Source organism: Heterocephalus glaber, unplaced genomic scaffold (genome assembly GCF_053883595.1).
Source record: "Heterocephalus glaber isolate CG9 unplaced genomic scaffold, H.glaber_assembly_v1.0 deba00000122, whole genome shotgun sequence".
In the NCBI taxonomy this organism is placed as follows: domain Eukaryota; kingdom Metazoa; phylum Chordata; class Mammalia; order Rodentia; family Bathyergidae; genus Heterocephalus; species Heterocephalus glaber.
The window spans coordinates 81,159,236-81,178,181 of NW_028258138.1; the positions used below are offsets into that span (position 1 = coordinate 81,159,236).

The 18,946-nt window shown below is 43.1% G+C and overlaps 1 protein-coding gene across 9 annotated transcripts in view; it reads right to left on the bottom strand.

Annotated features, from left to right (window-relative positions):
- The window catches only part of Unc13c (unc-13 homolog C), a 456,112-nt gene that overhangs the window by 201,614 nt on the left and 235,552 nt on the right, over nt 1-18,946 (bottom strand). For all 9 annotated transcript variants that reach the window (XR_015453493.1, XM_087217356.1, XM_087217351.1 and 6 more), the window contains 3 exons: nt 5,699-5,868; nt 3,466-3,581; nt 1,929-2,092 (listed from right to left, as the gene is read on the bottom strand). Coding sequence is in view for 8 of the 9 variants with exons in the window: in XM_087217356.1 (XP_087073482.1) it covers nt 1,929-2,092; nt 3,466-3,581; nt 5,699-5,868 (450 nt within the window). In the remaining variant the exon portion in view is untranslated. The remainder of the gene's footprint in view (nt 1-1,928; nt 2,093-3,465; nt 3,582-5,698; nt 5,869-18,946) is intronic.

The window sequence follows — 18,946 nt, forward strand, 5'->3', positions numbered from 1 at the left end:
TTTTATTGATCCTTATTGTTTACTTAAATTGAGGGGCAAGGAAAATGAAGGAGGCATAAAATGAGAGCTAATTCCCTTACCTACCATTACCTACCTTACCAGTTTTTTGTGTTAACATGCCTGCGTCTCGGAATATAGAAAAGACAGAAGTGAAGAAATGTGCGGTGGCACCAGAGGGTGTTGGGGAGTTCAGAACCCAGTTCCTTTCTGTCCCTGGGTTCTCTCCAGAGCCAGCCAGATCTGCCTGCTTTCATCCAGCCTTCCCTGCCAGTGCACTTCATTTGCCTTCTGCTCTTAATCATCCTTGAGTGTGAATTGCACTCTAATGTCATGCTAGGTGTTCCGCTGAGCTAAGGACAAGCAGGTGGCCAAGCCCCTTCTCCAGCTACAGCTCAGGGGGCCTTGCTATGGGGCCGGTGGGCTGGGGACCACCTGTCAGGGCATCCAGTTGGGAGGGAGTTTAACTGCCTGGCCTCTCAGATCTCTTTTGTGTCTGAGGATCTGTATATTTTTGTTATTTAGCATCAGGTTGTTCTATAAACTGAAGAAATGTATACTTTATCAGTAACTGTAAAAACTCCCTCACTCGTAAACTGTTCTGTTATAAACTGTGACTACTGATTAGACATCAGGAATGCTAAACTCTGACAAGGAACACCAGCCGTGGGCCAGGTAACATCCACCACTAGGACTGGTAAATGGGTTATCTGCGCAGCGTCTGTTCCACTCACATGGAAATGTGACCCTGTACTTCTCTGCTGCATGCATGTAAGTGGTTTACATAGTGTAGGTGGCGCATGCGTGACCCAAAGGCTCTTACAAACTCAGACCATGACGGTGCCTCAGAAAGCAAGCTGTGGGGTTGGCAAGACCCAGGTCTGAGTCCTGGTCCACACTGCTTGGGATCCTGGGCTCCTGGAAGCCCATTCTGCAGCAGTGTGGTTAGGGCAGTGTGGGCCCCTCAGGAATGCTTGGTTTTACGGAACCAGCAGTGCTGATATAAAAGGGAAGGAAGGAAGGAAGCATGGACAGCTTAGTCAAACACACGGGACAAGAGAGGATGGTGGGTGGCTCAGGAAGTCCCTAACACTGGCTGGCCGTATCCTCGGGACTTAATAAAGGGTTGTTCTTAAACTTCACCGAAGAGGAGAATCGCTGCGCACCACCTCAGGGTGGGGCAGAGGATGTGCACTTCTAAGGTCCCAGGTGCTGCTGAGCAGGGAGGGGCTGGGAGTCAGTGGCCCGGAATCCCCACATCCTGGACACTGCTTTCCAGAGGGTGAGGAGGGGAGGCAGCGTCACACATGCTCAGTGAGACAATCATTTGTGATCCGTTTCCTTTGAATGAAGATGAACGCTGTTTCTTGAGATTTTATTTTTGCAGGCTAAGAAAAAATACCTTTAATATCATCACAGAGAAATAACCAGAGTAACACCTCAGTTCACAAGTGCTTCTGTGTGCAAACAATTCGGTTTGGGTGACAAAGCATTTGGCAAAATTGGGCTTCCATTTGCAAACTTCACTTTGGGAGACAAACACATCCACAGACATCTTTCCCGCACAAACACAAATGCAGCCTTCTCCCCAGAGCCCTAAAACAAATTACTGTTCGTTCATAAAATGAGCTCTCACTGTTCTGTGGACATTTGGCATATGGCTCTTTCTTTTAGCTCCTTTTCAATACAATCTTAATGATATTTATACAATTTTGATATATAGTAAGTTCCAACAAGTTTTATGAATATTTAAGACTACTGAGTAATAGTCTATCTTACGTTACTACAGTGCAATCATTTCCATGTTGGTGGGTAATTTTTTTGTTCCATTTGTGTTAGTATAAATTTTCAACAACTGCTTTTCTTTTGAGACAGATCTCTCCATGCTGCCCAGGGAGATACCCAACCCAGCAGGTGTCCCCAGTACTTACGTCATGGCTTGATAAATGGATTCGATCCCATACCGCATGGCAAACTCGTCGACTATTTCTTGGGAAGCATCATCGAAGAAGACTTTCCAGGCTTCATCTCCTTTCACCTCTGGGATTTTCACGCTACCACTGGATTTCACTTCCGTCAAGTAATGGAAGAGATTCTAGAAGCAAGTGGTTTTCAGGGTTCAGTGATTCCTCTGAGTAAGTGTAACATGGCTAACTCTAACTTAGGGAAAACATGCCTGCAGGACCACCGCTGTTAATGTTTCATCAGCAGCTAAAGCAAGAGGAATACCTTGGGTCTTGAGTTCAATTCCCTTCATTTATTATGCAAAGCCTGCTTTTACTTCTGTCTAGGTTAATACAGAGTTAACAATGTCTAGGGTAATACAGACCCAACCATTTCAGAAGGGAAAATAGTGTCTACATATAAACATTCTCTGCATTCATAGCCTCTGAATAAATTGCAGTGGCCTGCACAAACAATGTAATGTTGGCTACATTACTGTAGAGATTCATTTTGTAACTGATACTAATGGGCTTTAGCTGCAAAGTGGTAAGAGTTAGGGCAATGAAATGAGGTTGAAAATAAATGTTTGAGATTTTTATAGTGAAAAATATCACTGCCCTACAACCTTCCTTGCTTCTGACAAGTTCTGTGACTGCTGTGTGGGTGCAGCCTGGATCAGCCAAAGAAACTTTCCTGGATGTCAGTTCTTTCTGGTTCTTGAGCCAACAGAAAAGTCTGAGCAGTAGAACATTATGCGGCTCCTCGGTGCCCGCGTTCGTGCATGCACAATCGGGCCAGAGTCCCCAGAAACAAGTCCAAGGGATTTATTTCTTCTTGGTGGCTAAAAACTGAACTATTTTTCCTGAAGGAACGATGCCCTGACCCGACTTGGGTCCTGAAAATAAGCTTAGCTCCTGTCCCCTACTGCTCTGTGACACGGGAGACACGGCTTCATTTCCTCTGCATTGAAATGGGGTGCGAATATTTATCTGTATCAAAGATGTACAGGTTTAAATTTTATGAATGTGATGCATTTGAGAAAAGCAATATGCAAACAAGCAGAGCTCTCTTGCTGATGTCTCCTTCCCCCTCGGAGGTTCTTTCTCCGTATTTCCCTGGACACAGGGAAAAGGCCGCTCACTCAGCTTCACCTGACCTTCTCTGACCCAAGGGAGGAGGGTCATCTTCGTGACAGAAAGGCTTCAGGGATGCCTCTAAGTGCTCCAGCTGCAGAGCACCCATGAAGCCCGAGGTCTCGGGTCTGGGTGTCTACACTGAGGCCCTGGAGGGAAGTGCAACATTGGGCCTTGGCGTCCTGCCCATGGACTCGTTCTGAACTCCCCCAGGTGGGGCTCTTCAGGGTCCAGACACTGGGGCTGCCCTACCACGGGGCACCACCCGCTATCGCTGGGGACGGCACCACAGGTCCAGGGCTGGGTTCTCCCAACCCAAGGCTGTTTCATGATCCACGATCAGTATCATTCCTAACCAGGTTTCATTTTTAACAAAATTCAATGTATTTACCTCATGTAAACATGTGTATTGTATGTGGTATGGAGCAACCTTCTCCTCTCCTTTTATTTCCACATTGATTTTCAGGCGGATGGCCCCGGACACCGCGGACTTATCTGTCCGTTTCTCTGAAAAGGCAGAAGAGTTATCGGCCAGTCATTCCAACACCACCACAGCTCTCAGTCAAGCTCTCAAAAGCTGTGTGTGCTAAACCCGCTTTTCCTAGGCCAGATTGGATGATTCACAGTGATTCCCCGACACGACCTACAGTCTTTGCTTGTTGTTTGTGACTGACACTCACAGGTGTTTCAAACAGAAAAAGTTAATCAGAAGAGCTTGCCATGCCAATGGAAATTTTGATGTACTTGATTGGCTTATGCAATCAAATTATATAAATAATTTGGCAATTAAAGGCAAGATAACGGGAGTATAAAATTAACCAGAAAAGCATTTCCTTTAAAAGCTCTCACTCCTCATTTTCTCCTTCCTGGGCTTGTCAGAGGAGGCAATGTCCCAGTTAACAACGACAAATCGGTCACTGTGATTTGTAACAACTCCACTCTGTAACCCGTGCTGATTTATACATGTTGGATTAATTGCTTCCTGGAATGGAGTTGATGTGTCACATTTCAGCCACAGAACGTGTGCATGGTGTGTCCAGAGGAACTGAAGGGAAGACCTTGCCACAGAGCTCCTCAGTGTGAGTGGAGGTGGACCCTCCACCGACAGGTGGTACCGAGGGACCAGGTGCCAAGGTGGTCCATTCACAGGGAGCAGCAGCCCTGAAACAGGAGGGCCACGTCCCTGTGTGGACGGAAGGTGACTGCCAGCCCCCACCGTGTCAAGTCGGGTGTGAGGGTTCTGCCCCCAGCAGGGCTGCTCGAGGCAGTCTCGACAGTTTCAACATGAAATCAGTGGAGGAACTGCTCCCTGAAGCACAGTCCAGTTCCACAGCAAACAATGTGCTCACGTATTTTGTCAAAATATGTTGAGGCATCTCTGTTCTGACCTGTAACTTTACTGCCTCCACTGAAGGACATGCTAACATATACTATTAGGGAAAAGTCCATGTACAGGCGAATCTCTTTCATTAAAATACAATTTGTGAATATTGCAGACTCAATGGCCCGAGTTTGCCCTCAACTAACATGTCTGTTTTCAGATATAAAGCAATTTAATAATTGAAACAAGAGGTTGGCAGTTGTTCATTATAACTTAGGTTAAAAATTCTACTTCGATTATGTAAAAGTAACAATTTTCTTTAAAGACATTTTCTTAACATATTTTTGGTAATGAGTTCTTAGTGTTGTTTGAATCTATCTCTTTCCTTATACTACTATATGATGTAGAGTTTCATCAATTCTATGGGACCTTCTCCCTTTACTGGGTCAACTCTTACATTACCAGAAGTCTGTAGGTTTTAAATACCAAAAGCTTTTTTTTAATTTGTGAGAGTATTCTGGTACCCTAACTGGTAACTCTTAGTAATTCTGCATTAACTGTTCTGTGATTTATGACCAGCCTGCTCTCAAAACCTTAATTGACATATTTCAGAGGATAGGATTAAGAAATGTTTGGATCATGTCCTCTAGAGAAACTGAGGTGACCCATATATTTTTACTATTACTAAGTCAGCAGTGAGGACAGTGTTATTATTTAATTCCAGTAATGGTCAAATTAAAGCTTGTCTTTATTTAAGTACTGTCTCCATAATAACATTTCATTTGAAATTCATGCCAATTAAATGGATTCTCAGTGTCTCCATCCCTAGTCGTCATTAAGGCCACATGCATACTTGGTCACACCAACTAAAGCCTACTTTTATATCATCATTTGAAAAAACTCCAAAATATACTGTTTGTTCCAAAATTCCATCACTGGATCAGAAAAAAATAAGGCAAACACCATTAAGTGATAGCTTGATTCTTTCTTTCTTGAACATTGAGGAAGGGATTTTGAAGTCATTTGCCATGAAATAAAAATGAATAATGATAAAATGCTTTTCTCTGAAAAGATGGCCAGCTGATTCTTTGAGTTTTCTCTATCTCAAACTTCCAATGTTTTTCAATAATGCTAAATTTAAATAAAAAGTCAGTTTTAGTTGCCAGTGAAACTAACCCATTCAAAAGTCCAACCCAAGATCTAAAAAGGCACTGGTTCTTGTGACCCACATGGGAATATTACACATGTCAGAGATATTCTGGAATTTTACTTGACTTGCTTTCAAATAAACATGGATAATCACCTAGGTTGTACCAGACATCCATCTCTCCGCTCAGGGTCCTTACTTCCACAATTGTCTGTCCCAGGAAATCATCTGACTCTTTCTTGAAGTGCTGCTTCACCCGGGACTTGATGTCATCGTCCTCATCCCAGACTCTGACCTTGATCCGGTCCGTGGAGTTATGGCACTCGCTGAAAACACAGGCGAATAGGTTAGGCGCCCCCACAGCTGAAGGGCGGCTGTGTCGGGCCTGCTGTGAGCCTGCCCGACCCAGAACGCCAGCACAGCCTGCCTCCTGGGTGAGCTTTCCTGCCAGCTCCTTCGCACTGTGGGAGGTTGGAGGTATCTTGTGCAGCTACAGTGAAAAGATTGGACTACTTAAGTAATGTCGACAAGGAAAACCCTATCCCTTTCTGTCTCGTTTCTTTTAACTGAGTTAGATGTAGTCAGATGAAGTCAAAGGCTTTGCTGGAGTATTTTCACTTGTCCCATGTTCCCTAGATGCAGGAGTGGTCTCGGATGATGCATCCATGCTCAGAAAATTCTCCACCAGAAGGTAAAGCAAAGTGTTACAACAGACAATGAGAAAGTGGACTTCATAAAGTACAAAATGACATTATAGCTAAGTGCAAGGACTCCATAAAAGAAAGACCTGCATATGCACATAGATACTATTCAACCAAGTAGAATTAGGGTAGAATCCTTCTGATTTTATGAATAAACTCCAGTCTAGACAAACCCCCATTTCAGCAAACGACTGACTCCTGCGACAGCTGTGGTCTCTCCTGACCCCAGGGTTTGCATCCTCTTCTGCTGTATGCTCCTCTGCTTACTGACTAATCACCCCTGAGAGTCAGCTGCTCCTGCTCTGTGGCACTCTTCCTGTGGCTTTTACCCAGCTGGTTGACACCACGTCCTTGCCCCCTTCATTCACTGTGTGCCTCCCCTCCAGCACTGGGACCTTGAACTTAAGGTTGATGCGCAAGCTTTAGGTGTCCCTGAACTTGTTTAATAAAAATCAAAACAAACCTCATCTTAACTTTTTTCAACTTGGAATATAGGGAGAAGCAGTAGTTTGTTACCAACAAAACCAGAGACATTTATTTATAGGTAGCACTACAAGTCTTAGGAAGCTTAAAATATTATGTATATCTATTATTACTCTATAAAAACGATATTTCAGTGTAATTCATTTTCGTTTCAAGCCTGCATTTTATTTTATGTGTTAAAAACACTGAATGTTAATAGGACACACTTGTGTAAATACCGAATAGTTTCTCTAGTGTGAGAAACTGAAAGTGTACATAAGGATTAAAATGATTAAAATGAATAATTGATAATTTGAAATAGGAAGAGAAGATCCAAAGGGGTAGGGGAAGTGGGAGGGGAAGGGGAAAGGAAAGAAGGGAAAGGAAAAATTATGAGAAAAGGAAAAAATGGAAACAAAGTCTTTGTAAATAGGGAAGGGTGGAAGGGGTGAAGGGCACACAGGGAATGGTGAAAAAATAAGAACCAAGATACATCATGTACAGGCACAAGCACCTAATGATAACTGTAAATGTATTGTATATCTAAAATGTACCAATAAAAGAATTTAAGCAAAAAACAAAACACTGAATGTTGAAGAGGCATCCACAGAGTTCACTAGAGTAGAGAAAGTGTTCGTGGAACGAAACCGATGTACGCACCTACAGTGCGGGGGCCCTGCCACCACCGGAGTGGCAGATGGAGCGGCAGGCGCAAGGACGGCTTGCAGGAAGTTGTGCTAGTGCACACCACAGCTCTGCTGTTTCCACTTAGTGCAGAGGTTCCCAGCACGGAGCACTCCGGCCACTTCTAGGACACTTCTGTTGTCCCCAACAGCAAGGGAAGTGGTGGCATTCCAGGGGCCAGGCTGGAGATCCAGACACCACACCATGAGCGGGACAGCGTGCATGAATTGAAATGTCCCACTGGGCATTAATGAAAATGTGACACCGTGGGTAATTACCTCAGCTCAGGACCTGACTCCTACATCGCAACATCAAGTCTTTTACATGGTTTACCAGGCACTGACGTTTCTTGGAAATCAAGTAGTATTTCAATCCTAATCAGGGAAGATTTTTCATTTTTTGTAGTTATTTTTCAGATCTTCACCAAAGAAAAGTAGTTTTCCATTTTGAGAAATTGATGACCAATGTCAAAACTACTCTAATATTTGAATCAAAGAAGGTATATCTGCATTTGAAAGAGTCTCATGGCTTCCAGTTCTACCAACAGGAGGAAGACTGTGTCCACTGGACCCATGCTCAAGGGTAGTTGTACCCGAGCCCTACATACAAGGTGTGATCAAAAAATAGTGACCACTTAAATGAACACATTTATTACAGTAAAAGACACATTATTATTCATTCCCCTTGAAATCCTCCCCCTGGCTTTAAACACACTTATCCCATCATCCTGGCCATTTTCTGACTCCTCTTTCCTGAGTGTCTTTAGCTATACTGTCATGGCTGCCTCGATGTCCTGAATTGAATCAAACATTTCCTTTTCACGGTTGTTTTGACTTCTGGGAAGAGCCAGAAGTCTCAGGGTACCAGATTTAGTGACACAGCCTCATGTTTTTATGAGCCTGACTTTCGTTGGATGGCACTCAGCAATAGCAGTCACTGTATTTTTTTTATCACATCTCATAAAGACACTCAGGAAAGAGGACTTGCAGAACTGCTTCAGAAAGTAGTAAGGAGGACAATATGATAAATATGCTTCAAATGAGGGAGAGTACTTTAAGGGTGATTAATGGCAATGTGTTTTTACTGTCATTTTTTTTCAACATCCACTGTACATTTTGATCACACATCACATTAAAATACATATTAAATACTTTTACCTCTCTTTTATATTACACTTGCAACATTATATTGATTTTCAAATTATATATATATGTATATAGAAATGGATAGATTAAATTATATGCTCTTTTGATTTAGCATAAAATGAGTCTTTAAGAATTATTTTCTGTAAATAAAGGTTCATCAAGTTTGCTAGGCTTGAGAAACACTAACATTTTCTACCCGACCCCACTTCCATGAGAGTCAGTCTCTGTCTCTAAGATGGGGTGATGAGACCCATCTCACACAATGTTTACAGGGAATGAAGGCCAGCACAGTTCCTGACACACCGTGCTTGATTTGTGTAGTCATTATTATACTATTATCCCAGAGGTTCTTTCTGAATTTAGAGCCTGTTTGCTGAAATATCTACTCTTGACAATTTCTAACATGTGTCATTCAATAAATATTCCCCCCAAATAAAATTTCACCAAATTAAAATCCTTATTATCATTCCTAGAAATACATTTATTTAAAAAACCTAAGTTTGAGAGCTATTTCCTACTAAAATTTGGTGGGCATGGAGGGGCAGAGAGAAGATGGGCAGCAGCTGCCATGGCCTGCTGCCAGCTCAGGAGGGCAATGGCGATAGCACGTCCCTCCCTCCGCTCAGAGCCCGGCAACTGCACAAACACCCCACAGGCTACCGAGCCATGGGATTCAGATGCCAACATCTTTGGCAACTTGTCCAAAGTTTATGTTAATAATGGCTAAGATTCTAGCTGGGCATTGTGCACACACCTGTAATCCCAGTACTCTGGGAGGCTGAGGCAAGAACACTGAAAGTTTAAGACTAGCCTGGGCAACTTGGTGAGTTAGGGAGACCCTGTTGCAAAATAAAAAATTTAAAAATGGGCCAGGGATGTAGCTTATTGCAAAAGCACTGGGTTCAATGCTCAATACCAAGGGAAAAATGACTAAGAATACAACGTGTTTGTATAAAAAAGCCAAAAAAAAAAAAGTGTAGGTGGAAAGAGAAATCTGGCTACCACTCTATTTTCTTGAGTCTTAGAAGAAAAGGTCAAAAAAATTTTAGAGCAGCAAAAAAAAAACCACTTATCATTGTCATAATGTTCAGTCAAATATTACAAAATCAGAACAATGTCTACTTTTGTCACCTCGTGACAGAGAAACTACTAATGATCATGTAAGCTTTCAGAGACACAGCTAAAATACATTTTTTTTACCTGCAACTAGCAGCTACAATACACAGCAAGAGCTAGATAATAAAGATAGTAAACACTCCTAGAATCTATTCATCAACAAAGAAAAAGCCTGAATCATTTTGAAGAGGAATTTTTTGAGGGGGCAGTTTTTGTTGTAAAAGTCAGAAGTTTTAAATTCTAGTTAAATATATCTATATATCTATAAATAGTAATCCATATAAAATAGTAACAGTAGATACACATATATACATATATTATAATACACATTTCTACATAATTCATATACATGTGCACACCTACATTTCGGGTATGTGTGTATAGATAAATATATCTCAACAGCAAGAGGAAGTATGGACAATACTTTCCAAATTTCTATTAGAAATAGCTCTATTTTTGGTTCTAGGTGGAACCGTTCCTTCCAAATTACTGTCATACTCACATTATTAAGGCTATTTATTAATGTGGTTTGAAGTTTTTGTTTTTGTTATGATCTCCAGAGTTAAATGCCCTCCTCCATCCCTGCATCCACTCAGTCAATTACTGATCCAGTACCAACTCCCCAAGATAAATGCAATCATTATGTACTGCAAATGTGTACTAATAAAAAGATAGTAAAAATACATCAGGTGCAGCTGAGGCTTAGTGCAATTACATCATTCCTTTGAGCCACACCTTCTCTCTATAATGTCGACATAAAACATCAGTGATGTGAGTTGGTGCAGAATAAACAGAAACAATTTATAGGAGCCTCTATAAATATATTTGTAATCAGGCTGAAAAATTTGAGTCTTTTTGCATTGCTCACTGACTGCATTTTGTCATATTCAATTAAGCTTTTAATTTTGGACGAATGTTAGATGTGCTGAAAGTCTTTCATCACTAACACTTTCCATGTTGGTCCCACTTCTTTCTTCTCTAAGTGATAATACGTCTTATATTTTGTCTTTTCTGCAGAACTAGTGGTGAGAAATGTCAAAATTTGCCATTGTGTTGCAAGATTCATTGTCAGAAACTGTCTTTCAACTTTCACAGAGTCCAGACAGCAGGCTGCTGCTGCTCCAATTCCAGGCATCAGTCAAAGTGTGTCACAAGCCTGGCCACAATAGTGGCCCCAGCTCTAGCTGTCCACTTCCATGTTATCCATGGCCTCCTGGGCTCCCCATCATCCCCTGAGTGAGGCTGACAGCCCAGTACCTGGGTTTTGGGGTGACATTTACCCCAAACTCACAATTGAGCACAGGATGTAAGGCTGTGTTCTGGAAGCTGCTTGTTCTGCAGCTTTGGCAGTGGAGGCATCCACACTTTCACAGAAAATTTCTAGTCTTCACTCCAGATCAGAAAGTGTATTCAAAACAGTGTTTTCTCCAGAAAACCCCATGATCTAGCTGGACACTCTTCAGATGCAGCAGCTTCAGAAATTTGGACTTTGACCTTTCTGACTACTCTTGAGCAACTGCTTGCCTATCAGAGAATCATTTTCTGCAGCAATTAACCAGAGTGGACTCTGCCATTTGCTATTAAGAACACTGATTTCTCCCATCCATTGTAAAGCACAAAGGGAGCTGCAAGTAACAAACCTCAAATGCGGAATTATGTCTGAGGCGGAGAGGAGACGATATGGCAGACAGGAAAGATGCTAATCAGGATGGAAACCCAATGCATTTTGGTTGCAGATGAGAAGAGCAGCCAGGAAACCCACAGGGAGGAATGCCAACCATGCTGACCACTGCTGCTGACCACTACTTACCACCACCTACCACTGCCAATCATGCTGACCACTGCCAACCACACCAACCACTGCCAACCACTGCTCTTGGTGGCATTTTCTTCAGTGGGAACAACAGGAAGAGGATTTGAGCACTGGCAGGTGCTTGTTAAATTGCCTTCTTCAGATGCATCTTGTAGGAGAGATGCACTTGGAGCAGAGCTGGGGAGTCTGTGAGTGAGATGCCCAGAGACTGCCTGGGCTGGTGAGGCTCACTGTGCTCTAAATGACTGGATGTCAGGCTTTGGAGCCTGCAGGGCTGGGAAAAGCAGCTGCTTCATCTCCAAACACAGAGGCCGAGTTCTAAGTGCAACTTCAAATAGAGACGAAACATCTCCCTGGGTGCTCCCATCACCGTCCTTGGTGGGTCTCACAGAGGGACACCAGTGGCAGAGCAGGTGCTGCATCCTGACCCGGGCTTATTACCGTGCAGTGCCTGAGGCTACACCCATGAGAAGGGAGGCGATTGGAACCAGAAGCTGACAGTGGGAAGTGAGACTTCAGACTTCCTTGGGCACTTGCCCGTAACCCTGTCCGGGAAGCCTGGCCACATTCCCAGGAGGCATGCTGTCAAAGGTGCCACACGGCCGAGTCCCTGAACCCACACCCCTGGGAAGCAGCCCCAGCTAGGAAGACCGTGGGGCTGGGACTATGGCTTGGGCCAGTTCACAGGCATCATGCAGGGAAGCAATGCCCTAGAGGACTTTTCCTTTTACTTCCACTTCACACTTTGCACCCACCTTGAGTGTAGGCACTGACAAAATAGACACAGAATGTTCCTGCAGAGAGAAATCCATGGATGTGGCGGAAAATGAATAGAAGAAATGTACCCAGGAAGAAGTACCTGGGTCTGCCAGATTGGTTAACCAAGTAACTCCTTTAGGTGATCTGGAAAGTCTGGTTTTGAGACTTGTTTACGTGTCTTCTCATTTCAATGTGGGGGGCGGGTGCTGCTGGCGCCCTCGTGGCTCACCTCCTCGGTACTGGGGGCAGCTCTGCTCCTCGGCGCTAACCAAGTAACTCCTGCTGCTACTATGGTCAGGAAGTCCAGCATACCTCGTCCAACAGTAGGGAAAACTGACATCTAGTTTCCATTTTCTCTCTTATTAAATGAAACTTCTTTTTTCAGTACTGGGGACTGAGCCCAGGGCCTTCTCATTGAGCTACATCCCCAACACTTTTTTTTCTTTGAGACAGAGTCTTGAAAAGTTACTAAATTGCTATGCTCTAACTTTAGATCCTTGTGCCTCAGCCTTCCAGAGGACTAGGATTATGGGCCTATGCCACCCTGCCTGGCTGTGAATGAAACATTTTAAATTGCTGCTGTTTTCTCTTCTTTCTCTCAACTCCACACTGAGAGTATTAGAGGAAGGTGAGTTGTCCTTAATTCATAGGTCACAGGATCAACAGAGAACCAGGCCTGGAGCTTTTGTACAGATCATGCAAAGAGCCTGGACACAAGCTAAATGCTCTCACCTGGACCCAGCTTTGACATGACCCCCTCTGGACAGAAAAAGCTGGATTCATTTCCTGTACAGCAAGCATGGAGCAGGAAGTTGTATATGAATTCTGAGTGGTCCAAGAGGTAGATGTAGGCAGATGCTATTTATTTGTTTACACAACAATCTTTCAAGCCACGATCCTTCTCTTTTCTAGTTTTACTCTGTTCCCTATCTCTTCTTGGGACTAGATGGGCGTGTGCCCAGGTGCGCCCATGCTACATGAATGGTATGCCTGTGGCATAGTCTCCCGTCTTTCTCTTTCCTGCCCTGGAACACAGGGTGGACAGAATTTGGGAAGCAGGGCTCGAGAAGAGAATGGAACACACTTGGGAGGAGTAATTGAGTTAATGCACCATTTCTAAGATGCCTGTACTGGAACGCTGTTCGAGGAAATCAATGAAACTCCTGTGATTATACCACAGTTATGTGGAAATGAGAAAATGAATGCAGCTCTACTTGAATCAAAAGGGAAAAGAATAAAAACCCTGTAAATTTACTTTGTTTGCTTATATCTGAAATGATTTAAATAAGCTTGGTTCACAAACATTATTTCTTCTACTTGATTTATTCTTTGGAATTTCTTAACTATTTAAAATGTGTTCCACAGACCTTAACTTTTATCAAAATACAAAGTTTTGCATGAAGCTTTTGTAGTAAGTAGAGTTTTACAGCAAGAGATATAGCTTTACACACACAAGAGAAAAAAATCTCTCATGTACACTAAAAAGAGAATGTGCAGGCTTAAGTCTCATCTGCTCAGCCACTTCCATTCTGATTCCTTAGCTAGCCAAGTCTCCTAGTTCACTCAACCAAGTGAATCCAGCTGCTTATTTCACTGCACAAGCTCCTGGTTAAAAAAGTAAGTATCATGAGAACTGAGAGATTTGCTTTGTGGTTTTCCTTTTTGGTACCAGGGATTGAATTCAGGGCCTCACGCCTGCTGGGCGGGAGCTGCCCCACTGAGCTACATCGCTGGCCCTGTGTTATTATCATCAATATAATTCCCTTTTAAGGAGTAGTTTGCATTTCTAATTTTACATTTTTTCATTGTTAAAGTGAGGACTGGTACTGTTCCTACAGAATAAGATATTCCATTCCTTCCCAAATGAAAAGAACAAATTTTTTCTTTCTGGATTCAAGATTGTGTGTGTGTGTGTTGTTGTGTTGTTTTGATTTTGTTTTTAATTCATAGGTGCCGTATCTCTTTGAAGCCAATCAGTATTTGGCCAATTTTCTTTTGGTAGCTACCCAAATGAAATGACTCAGTTCTTGATAATTTTTCTAACTTTGCAAATGGTATCCCTGCAAAAATGTGTAGATTTAGTTTCCTAGACACGGTCAAATAGAATACTCTTCTGGGTAAAGTGAAAAGATATTCCTTACCCAAGTCAGCAGATTTAAACCACTGTGAGATGTGTCACTCTACTTGGAGAGAAATCTGTGGGTGTCCTGAGGTTCATAAAAATCCGATTTCCTGGTTTCCATGGAAAAATCTCTTTCTGCAATGATTCAGACACGACCACAGGTGGCCAGGAAGCGGCCGTTCGGGTGCCCATGGGTGCTCACTCCTGAGAAACACTGGGGGAAAACACTGTCGCCACAAACAATCCTGTTCATTAAAATGTGTAAAATTTCTGACTACATATTTTAAGTGTAACAAATAAGATTCTGTAATGTTTTAGTATTATACTGTTTTATTGAAAGGCATATTCATGCCAGAAATATTAAATATGATAAATATATCTAGGTATATACATTGAAATAAACTGCAATGGTATCACTATTCTATCACTCAGCGTATCATTTACATTTATATATCAGGGTAAGTGATAAAATTAGTGAAAATGTGTGTTTTACTCTTTACGGTTTTCTGTTACAATAAAAATGTGCTTTAAGACATCTCTAATCATTATAATAAGTCAGATGAAATTGGGCTGGAGGGCAGGGCACTGAGGAAACCATCAGACAGAATCTACTCCTAGAGCCATGCTGAGCCAGTCATTCTCCAGTTACAGCTCAAGTCCCTGGACTCTGACCCACTAAATGGAAATACTACGAGACACTCAACTTTCAAATTTCCTCCTAGTGACTTGTGAATTATTTAATGCACTTTGTTGCAGTATTGGTGCCTCATTTGTTACTGAATCAAGACCCCTAACCCCATTACTTTGGAATTTTATTACAATAGATGGAAAAACCAAGTTCAAAACTCAATGACAATGGAGGAAAACTTTTCCCAGCCATATGTGACACCTCAGTTCACAAAGTTAATTCTCTCCAGGACTCTGGCCACACACCAAATTGGACCAGAACCGAATCAAATTTCCTCTTAAGGTCAACATTGAACTTAATCATTGAATTTGATTCGGTCCTCATCCAACTCAGTTTGCAACCAGAATCATGGAAAGAATGAAGTCTGTGAGCCGAGGTACCACTGCAACAGAATCATTTAATTACCAAAAACCAAAAACCATTCTCCAGCACTGTTTTGTTGTTGTTGCTTGTATTTTCTCAAGATTTTTCTTTGTAGTATTTGCGCATTGCCAATCTATTCTATAAGTCAATGACACAGATGAAGATAAGAACAAGAACAAGAGATACTACTGTCAGCAAAGGTGAGGGAGGGGGGGTCAGGCTGCAGGGCTTCAGCTGACGGAGGAAGCCTGTGTGTCAGCAGCTCACAGGACCCCAGACCTCAGACGTCTTTTCAGCACCCAGCCATTCCCGGCACCACCTGGACCCCACAACAAGGTCCAAGCTCCTCAAAATCCTGTATTTTGATATCCAATGCTTTCTCATCAGATAATAATGTGGCAGAATAAACTAACTGTACTAGTTGTTTGGAATTATTAAACTAATATTAAAATTAAACACTAATAAAATAGTGATATTTAATTTTAATAATATGAAACAATTCCTGAAATATTAAAATTACATTATAAAAGTTTCACATAGACATAAAATTAAGTAATTAATACTACTAAAATAATAAAGATTAAAAAACTCGTTTGTTTGGACAAATCCCTTAGTGCCAATTTTGCTGCAAAGAGAGACAGATAGTCGAGGGCAGTGATGGTGAACCTATGGCACACGTGGCGCAGTGGGCTGCTTTCTCTGGGAAAGCTCTGAAAGGTTTGCCATCAGCAGCCTAGGAAGAGAGGTCAGCAATCAGCAGGGTCAGGTGGGAGGCACCTGTGGGAAAGGGGAGGCACCGGGTCCCTGGGGGAACCAAGCGCTCCTGCTCCCACAGTGCGGCTCACCGTGTCCTTTCTGGTCCATGGCTGTCTTAGGTAAGGACCTTTTCCCTACTCTGCTCCCGGGTGACGCTGGCCTCTTTCCAGTCCCGGGCAGAAATGCCCTCTCTCTTGTTTAAAGTTCCCAGGAGCTCTCGATGGGTTTTTTTTTTTTTTCATTTCCCAGTCCCCAGTACCTGCAACGAGCAGTTAATCAAAAAATGTTTACTGGACAAATAAGAGAAATATCGCAGGTTAAAGTAAGTTTGCTCCTCATTTTTGTACCGTATTAAATGTTACAAATATGCATGTGCACTAGGGGCAAAACTACTGCAGTTGAAATTGGGCCCTTGAAGCTGGAAATAAGATCAACTGTGAATATTTTTTTGACATTCATTAGATGTTTTCATATGAGATTTATGTTCTCACATCTGGTCCTTCTCTCAGTGGTGACCTGGTTCTTTGCTTATCTGCGCATGCCTGGGGAGAGAGAGGTGCCCCTTGGGCTGTAGTGTGGAGCGAGGGCACGGGCAGTGGTGTGGCCGCGTATTTGTCCTGCTCTGGCCTCGCTGTCCAAGGCCTGGGATTCACAGCCCAGGTTACGCCTTTCCACATTCTGCCTTTAAGGTCAGTGTGTGAGACGTAAATGAAAAACAGAACAATCTGAAAAATACCTGCTCGATTCGAATTCCATCTGAGTCGCTAACTAGCAGTATGCTTGGGGAAATTACTCAGCTATATGGAAGCCCCAGACCCAAACAGAGAGGTCAGAAGTGGCCAACTAGCTTTTAAGAGTACTAAAGACAGTGTGTGTAATGCAGCTGTGCTAACCACCTAGTAGGCTTTTCATTACAGCTAACCAATTTAGCTAATTATTTAACTCAAATGTATTCAAATGGTATCTAAGGTATATATGAAAAAATTTATTAACTCAGTTATCAAGACACACAAAATTGGTTAAAAATTAATGTATACTGAAATCTTATGTAATTAATAACAGTATTAAGAATATATTTCAAACTGTAGGAATTTTTAGTACTGATCATCAGGAGAAAAATATCTTGAAATGATTAGAAGTGATTAAAATTTTTAAATTTCATGCACTTTTACATACAGTTATGCACTACATACCCCCCTTTGGCAGCCAGAGGCCACACACGACAGCTGTCTCTAAGACTTCAGTGCTCAGTGACACAGTGGCATCTCAGTTGGTGTAAAGTACGCACGATGATGTTTACACAACACAGCCACATTTGATGCATTTCACAGAGCATAGCCCTGGTACTAAGCAGTGCACGACTGTATCCATGTACACTTATGTGCTTATGTGTGCACAGGACCAGATCACATATGTACTTACATTTCGATTTACTGCACCCATAGGATGGAGGCAGACACAGTTGTACATGTGTACACATATGGTTCTGTATGTGTGTGTGTGTGTGCATATATATGACTTTACACGTGTAATTAGAACTGGACGTAAGCTCTCCCGCAGTGGTTATGGTCACAGAGGTTATCTAAGCATGGAACAAATTACATCACGGAGAAGCACTTCCATTGTCAGTTAAGACCCAGGGCTCAAGCAGGTTACTCGTCATATCCAAAGAGTGGAATCAGCCAAGTCATCCAGTAGGAAAACGGGGAAACAAAGTGCAGTGTAACCGCACAATGGAACACTGCTCGTTAATCAAAGAAAACCACCTCCTGAGACACAAAATGGATAAAGCTCAAAGATGATGCTGAATGAACAAAGCCAGATTCATACTTAGAGTGTGTGAATGTTGCGGCATTCTCATGAACCCCCTAACATGAAGCATAATTAGGGTGGGAAAGGAGACGTCTCCCCTCGTAGCTCCAAAGCAGCAAGGGGGAAAGCAGCAGCCTCGCCTGCAGTAGGAGAAAGGACACTGTGTACATGGATTTATTTGGTCAGCAGTCTCTACCAGAAACCACGCTGGGGAATCAGAACGGAAGCCGCTTGCACTGTGCAGACGGCTGGGGGCAGACAGAGAGTAAAGGACCCCAGAACTTAATGCCAGCAGGAAGCTGCTTCTTGTGGAGGGACAGGGCCCAGAATCGGGACAGAGCTCCAGGGAGGAGAGGAAAGGACAGCAGACCACAGAGGTCTCCACCCAGAGCTGGCGTCCTGGAGGCCTGCGCCTGGAGCTGCGGGCCCAGCAGGGAGGAGAGGCTGGGCTCCTGGGCCTCCAGCTCCCATAGTGCGGCTCTGGGCTGCACTGTGCCTGGCAGCGGAGCCCGGACAGGGCTGCTACAGGGTCCAGTCCCCAGGAACAGCGAGAAGGAAGGAAACCTGGGGAAACGGGCAGATGGAGGCCTCCTAGGCCAGGCCCAGGAGAGGAACAGCTGTTTCGGCATTGCTCATCCTTTCCTGAAGCTCTCGGCATTTGTCTCTTTCATTTCTTTTTTCAGTACTAGGCACTGAGCCCAGGGCCTTTGGGCTGAGCTTCAACCTGGCCTCTTTAATTCTTTTAAGACAGGAACTTGCTAAGTTGCTGAGTTGCTCAGGCAGGGCTCAAACTGTGATCCTTCTGCCTCAGTCTCCCAGGGTGTTAGGGTTACAGGCGCCCTGCATTCCCAGCAGTGGTTTTCAATTCTTTGCTGTGCAGTACAACACAGAATACCCGGTGTATATATCTTTATGTGCTTATGAAATATTTTAATCAAACTGACTATTAAAAGAGGACTGGCCAGGTTGAGTGGTGATGCACA